The 6,923-nt window shown below is 44.4% G+C and overlaps 1 protein-coding gene across 1 annotated transcript; it reads left to right on the top strand.

The window, feature by feature from the left end:
• Nucleotides 1-1,503: 1,503 nt before the first annotated feature.
• Nucleotides 1,504-6,923, top strand: LOC115386611 (serine protease 33-like). Its single transcript, XM_030089010.1, has 6 exons — nt 1,504-1,591; nt 3,851-3,871; nt 4,622-4,784; nt 4,857-5,134; nt 5,246-5,385; nt 5,592-6,923. The coding sequence occupies exons 1-6, from the start codon at nt 1,537-1,539 to the stop codon at nt 5,859-5,861; spliced, it is 927 nt and encodes a 308-aa protein (XP_029944870.1). The 5' UTR covers nt 1,504-1,536; the 3' UTR covers nt 5,862-6,923.

The following is a 6,923-nucleotide window of genomic DNA, read 5'->3' as shown; positions in this document are numbered from 1 at the left end:
TTCGGGATATGTAAGCACATGTATTACCTGTCCTGTTACGGCCGTGTAAGTGATACCTGCGTTGAAATCATGTTGTTTGTGCGTCCTTGCCTGAAATAAACTATTAACTAACTATAACTAACTATAACTAACTAACTAACTAACTAACTAACTAACTAACACAAGTCAGATAGAAGCTCAGCCTACTGGATGCTGCTCATCCTCTCAGTGAGGAGTTTACGTTTCTCCCTCCTGTCAGAACCAGGTGTGAGTTCTCCACTGGGCCTCCCTCCGTCCATCAGAGCTCTGAAGGAGAGGAGGTCATGCACCGGGTTTCTGCTGCTGTGCTTTACCACGTGCTGCACTGCGCTGTCATCCTGTTTGCTGATGCACTTCACTTTATCCTGTTTCTTATCCTGGTGACTAAGCGACTGTTTGCACAGAGCTACACCTGATTCGCCGCTAAAGCCCCCGTCTCATGGTTTGTGTGTTGCTACTGTTTTTATAGCGCTTTCACTTGTTTATGCTGTGTTTTTACTTCCCTTGCTTGTTGGAGCAGAATATTCTCACTGACCATCAAGATGACCTCGCTCCTAAAGAAACGCCAGACAAGGAAGTGTGGCCGTCTTCAAGGATTCACCTGTGTGGGTGGAAACCTGGAAACCAGCTCCTTGTGATGTGGGTGTGTTTGTCACTGAATCCCAGCCGTCATCAAACATGAGGGTGCATCCAACGTTCCATGTTTCCCAACTCGAGCCCAAAGCCGTCGGTTCAGTTCGCACATCAGGGCTGGGAGCAGCGATCCGACCAGTTGATGAAACCAGGGAGAGCGGCGAGACGGTGGCCAGGGGGTCGACCCCCCCTTCGGGTGGTTGATTACAGCAGGTTGAGAAGCTTGGGATTTAGACAGAGCTTGCTCGACAGGAAAAGGGAAGCATTTTCCTCCGAGGCAGCGGCATTTACATCTCAATATATTTCTTCTGCAGCCTCAAACACACTGAATGAACACATTGTTTTGACACCGTCATCCATCATGAACTGACTTGAACAAATGTCTTTATTCCTACTGAAACTAACGTGTCAGCACACGTCTTTTTTTTCTTTTTTTTTTTCCACTATTGTTCACATTGTCATACCAAAGATTTATAATGACAGGTTAGGATTACACCCACATTTTTACCCCCATTACTTCTCAAGAGCAGAGTTAATTTTGGTTCCCAACACATGTTTAATGTATGAAATGTGTGAAATCCACTTCGTTAACACATTATAGAAAGCGGTGAGCTCTTTGTCCGGCGGAGCCTCCGGTTGAGTCTAAAATTGGAAATGATTGATAAAGCGGTCAAAGGTCTGGCTTTGTCTGTGGTTAGCACTCATACATCATAGCTGTGAGGCTCATTGATTGACCCTTAAATGGGCAAAGGTGTGTGCGTGTGTGTGCGCGTGTGTGTGTGTGCTATACTGAACATTCCTAGAGTGGGCGGTTCTTCCTGCAGGTGTGTCGTTCTCACAGGTAAACATTCACAGAGCCGCTCACACAGCTAGAAGACGAGCACCATGAAGGTGGAGCTGCTGCCAATGGAGGTGCTGCTGATCCTCCTCGCACTCGCAGGTCGGTGTCACGCTCTCATCCTAACAAAAACACAGTTTTTACACCTGCTGACTGCTTTCTCGTGTCTCTCCTAACTGACTGTAAAGTATATTTCACTCAGTATCTAAGTAAAATTCACTCTCATGACATTTCGAATGAGAGAAGCTCAAAGTAACAAAGCAGTCATATGACTGTAGTGAAGTAAGACGGTGTGACTTTTGCTATTTTAAGTTGAAATTTCTCCATGTAACCTGCTTGAGCAGTTTTAGAGTTAGAGGTAAGACTTGAATTTATGTAAATTCTGAATGTAGTTAAAAAAAAAAAAAAAAAAGTTTCAACTCCAGCCAGCTCCTCAGTTTAGTTCAGATTCTGCTCCTCATATCTGTAGAACAGCTGTGAACACTTCAAAGTTGAAAAAAAAAAAAAAAAAAAAAAACGGGAGGAGACAATCACAATCTCCTCTTTCTCATTTTCATTCTGTTGTTTTAACTCCAGAGTTGTAAATACAGAGTCAAACGTTTACTGGTAGACGACAGATGAACCTGCTGGAGGATATTTGTCTCTTTGTACCCTTTCAGTTCATCTCATCTTTTTTTCTTTTTTAATGAAAACAACCTGCTGTGAAGCCACTGTGCTGTAAGTCGTTGAGGTTTGAGTGAATAAACGAAGCTGAATTGAACAAAGACACCAAAACCAGAGCGTGATTAACAGCAGTACACGGTGTCTCTCAGCTTCCTTTATTGGTGTGTTTGCTTTAGAAATGCTGCTTTATGCCGGCGCCTCACCTCAATTCACTGCTTTTATCAAACAGCAGCATTCAGACTTCAAAGATAAAAAGAAAAAAAAAAAAACCACAACAAATGTATGAAATATATGTATTCGGTGCCATTTTAAGCTCCAGAGCAAGTCACTGCACTTTCAGTTAAATTAACTGTTGAATGGTGACCAAATGATGAGTTTTTATTTGTTAATAACTGCTGTTTTTGTTGGTGAAATCATTTGAAATGTCACAAATTCTGATTTTTGGACTCATGATCGGTTGAGTGAAATCTAATGGTGCGTTCATTTTACAGTCAGTAAAATGTGCTAATATTTATTTAAGCAATGTTTTCGTAGGAAAACCAACAAACATGAAGGAAAATAAACCTCTTCACACCTCAGGCTATGAGACTTCAGCCCCGAAAATAGTCTGGAATGTCATTCATGTTTGCACCTGTGGTGTATATTTTGATTGACAGTATATTTCTGTGTATCTCTCTATTCTACATTAAAAAGGAGGCAATTCCACAGCTAATAAAAAGAATTAGAGTGCGAGAGGAACCCAAATGGCCAAAATACAAAGCTAACAGCAGGCGTTTGTTGTAAATTAAAAAGGAGAGAGAAGGAATCCAGTTCAGAAAAAAGTGTAATGAGAAATGTACAGAATGTCAGAACTAGTGAAGCTGTAAGGTGGAGACATATAGGAGGACAATGACATGGCCAAGGCAGAAGAAATGCAGACAGACCAGATTACAAGATTACAACAGATTTAAACAGTGTCTGTGGTGAGCGTCAGCAGGACGGAAACATCAGCTGTAACCTATTTCAGAATTTGAAAATGATATTCATAAATGTGTCTTTCTCATACTTTCATATGACAGTAGAAATAAATTAGCAACACATGAATGTACGGTAGGACAACACTGATGATCTTTTACTCATTGAATGGGCTTCACTTCACGGAGTGTACTTGGAAATGGAAAACGATACAACTCATACTGAAGTGCAAATTCCTTGATATAATCCACTTTATTTAATCAAAAATATTTGACGAAATACAGCTTCAACTTCAGTTCAAATTGAATATTCATAATAGTATGTATCCTTAATGGGCCGCAGGTGTTCAGTAGACGTATTATGGATAAAGTACATCATGTTCAGTGAGACAGATTTGTTGTTTCCGTGGGGAGAATTTGAGGGAAATACTTGGAGAGTGATGCATGGTGGCCATTTGTCATCATCGGGATGACGCTCTGAATCAAAGCCTGACTGTTATGTCTGAACATACACATGAGCGTTGTGCGACCTGATGTGACGCACTCGTATTTCCTGTTCTGTGACTCTCTTTTGTCTCTTCTGTCTTTTTGAACATTGAGTGAATTTCGAGTTTAGCATAGTGTTATAATAACTGAGCTAAAAGAACAATATGAGACTAACGCCCGTTTCCAGGTGAAGCAGGTGGCGCCCGGTCGGTTCAGGTCTGCAAACACAGCTCTCACCTCCTGTCTGTTTCTCCCACAGGAATCAACGCACAGATCGATGGTGAGTTTTTTCCTACTTTTTTTGGTTCATCAAAAAAAGAAAAGCTATAAAAAGCACAATAAATCCACGTCTGACGGATGAACTGTCAGGAAACCTCCCACTACAGGAGAACATCTGGAGGTGCTGAAGGTGGTCAAGGATTTAGACGTGTCCGTCGGCCTGTGTGAGGAAGCTTGTAGTTGTAGTGCGGCATGTGTGGAACGGGCTCCACGGTTGATCTCCCATGGCCTAGTAAGCTGGGACAGTGGCAGTGAGCTGACTTGAAGGCACAAGGGCAGTAATCCAGGCTGGACTATGGATGAAAAAATCTCAAGAGCCGTCCATGGACCTGGGGTCTTCACACGTCGAGACTACCCAGCACTTCTAGCCATGCTCCTTTGGGTTGTCTGCCAAGACGTGGATCTCCATCTGACTAAAAGCTTGACGGCCATCAAATGGCTCTCCTGAGCTGACACCCTTAGACAGATCTTGTTTTCACTATCGACCAGTTGTTCAGCTCCAGTTAGTTGCTGGCAGGTTCACAGTGTCACGAAGACCACAAGTATGGATGATGAAGGCTCACTGAAAACACACTGACTGAAAGAACATAATCTCCAGTATCAATGGGACACCCTGGGCCATCTCCACCAGAACAGGTTAGGAGGTGGAGATGGTCCCTGGTAACCAGGATTAATCAGTCGTAGAAGACATTCCTGTCTCCATTTTTGTTGCTAATGCTAATGGAAGCCACTGACTGTGTCGATCCTCCAGAGTGTGGCCTGGCGCCGCTGAACTCCAGAATCGTGGGGGGCGTGGACGCTGACCCAGGGACGTGGCCGTGGCAGGCCAGTCTGCACTTCAGGGGCAGCCACTTCTGTGGAGGCTCCCTGATCAACGACCTGTGGGTGTTGTGCGCCGCCCACTGCTTCCCCAAGTGAGCTCCCACCAGTTGATCACCTGAACACCTGAGCCTCAAGCCCGCATCGCTAACAGCCATCTCTTTCAGCAACATCGCCAACAACCAGGCTGAGTTGACCATTTATCTCGGCCGCGAGACGCAACAACTCTCCAACGCCAACGAGGTGTCCCGCTCCGTGTCGCGGATCGTCAACCATCCCAGCTACAACGAAGATACAAGCGACAACGACATCGCGCTGGTGCAGCTCTCCCGCGCCGTCACCTTCACCAACTACATCAGGCCCGTGTGCCTGGCGGGCAGCGGCAGCGAGTTCGAGGCCGGGGTCATCGCCTGGGTCACCGGCTGGGGGACCATGGATGTGGAAAGTGAGGATTAACAGGGGCATCTCCGTGTACCACGGGGGGGGGGGGAGGGGGGGGGTTCTCCATCAGACTGCTTGTTATGAGCTAACCACCTCGCTGTGTTTTCCCTCTCAGCGCCTCTGGAGTTTCCTCAGACGCTGCAGGAGGTCGACGTTCCCATCGTGTCCAACGCAGACTGTAACGACGCCTACGGCCTCATCACAAGCAACATGATCTGTGCAGGACTGTCCGAGGGAGGAAAAGATTCCTGTCAGGTGAGTCTGTGTCCATCAAAACCAGCGTACACACACCTCTCAGCCCTCACTGGTGTTCAAGGTGGTTTTTAGAAGTTATAAACATGCTCACTTGCTCCACCTGCTGGTGTTTTGTGGGAATTCCACAACTCTTCCTGCCTTTTCTTGCCTCTTTTATCATGTGGGCGACTCAAAGTCAAACCAGTTCATGTGTGTGTTGCGTTCAGGGTGACTCGGGCGGCCCGCTGGTGGTCAAAAACGAGTCTCGGTGGATCGAGTGTGGCGTTGTGAGCTTCGGAAGAGGCTGCGCTCTGGCCAACTTCCCCGGAGTCTACGCCCGAGTGTCGGAGTACGAGTCCTGGATCAAGAGCGTCATCCTCACCAACCAGCCGGGCTTCATCACCGTCAGAATGGAGGCCACCAACTCCTCTTCCTCCATCACTAGAGCTCCTGGCTTCCTCGCCCTGACTCTTCCAATGCTCCTCTTCCTCCAGTAGAAAGCCTAATGAAGCCAAAGGTCGTCAGGCTTCATGCTGGGAGTCAATTTAAAAGTCAAATCTACAATTAACTCTGTAATTATGTATAGATTCCCTTATGGCCCAATACTGACAAATAATTTCTGCTTCTTTAATGAAATCTTATAAGTATTTTCTACTTCTTTTCCTCTAATTTTATTGATTGCACACAAGAGAATTCTCTCACAATGAACTACAATGAAGTGATGAAGTTCAGTGGGGTTCAGTTAAAGTCCCTTTGGACTGAGAAACTGATTTTATATATATTCATTCTACTGGGTTTCAGACTCTACCAAGTTTCAAATCAAACCAACAATTGTAAAAACAATTCCTTCATCACATGTTGATGGATGCTGAAATGTGTCGGCAAACATGTTTGTAGTTTGACGCTCTATGCTCTATGCTTTGCATTTTTTTAAAAAGTCTTAATTGTTGACACTCCAGCCTCCATACTACAAAATGTAATGCTAAAGTTAACCAAGTATCAACACTCTTGTACAAATATTGATTTGTGGCCATCGATAATAAAAAATGTATTTATTATTAAGGTTTCTGGATATATTAAGAATATTATTGTAAGGATATATTATCGATAATCACTTTTAATAATTTGCACTGAGGATGAATTTATGAAGGGATGAACTTGATCTTGTGATACAGACTCGGCTGAAATGCTTTTATGCAAATACAAGGAACATTTTTAGGTAAGCTGAGCTTACCTTGGAAATGTTGCCTGTCACTTTTTATTTATTTCCATTAGAAGTGGTGAAAATATCAAGAGGCTAAAGTTACACTGAGCTCTGTGAAGTGTATTTCATGTGTTGGTAACTAAGTATTTCTGTGTGAGAGGACAGCAGATTAAAGCTGACAGGTCTGAGTAACCCGAGTGGAATATTTTCCACTGTAAGGACTGTGATCGACCGTTAGATGAAGAATTCAAATCCTATTCATGTGCACTTTACTGACAGGGTCAGGTGGTCGGACGCTCGCGGCCTGGACTGCATGTGGACTGTTTGGTGTTCAATAAATTCTGTGTTCACAGCA

This window comes from Salarias fasciatus, chromosome 4, assembly GCF_902148845.1.
Source record: "Salarias fasciatus chromosome 4, fSalaFa1.1, whole genome shotgun sequence".
Lineage (NCBI taxonomy): Eukaryota > Metazoa > Chordata > Actinopteri > Blenniiformes > Blenniidae > Salarias > Salarias fasciatus.
This window is presented reverse-complemented; position numbering and strand designations above follow the sequence as displayed.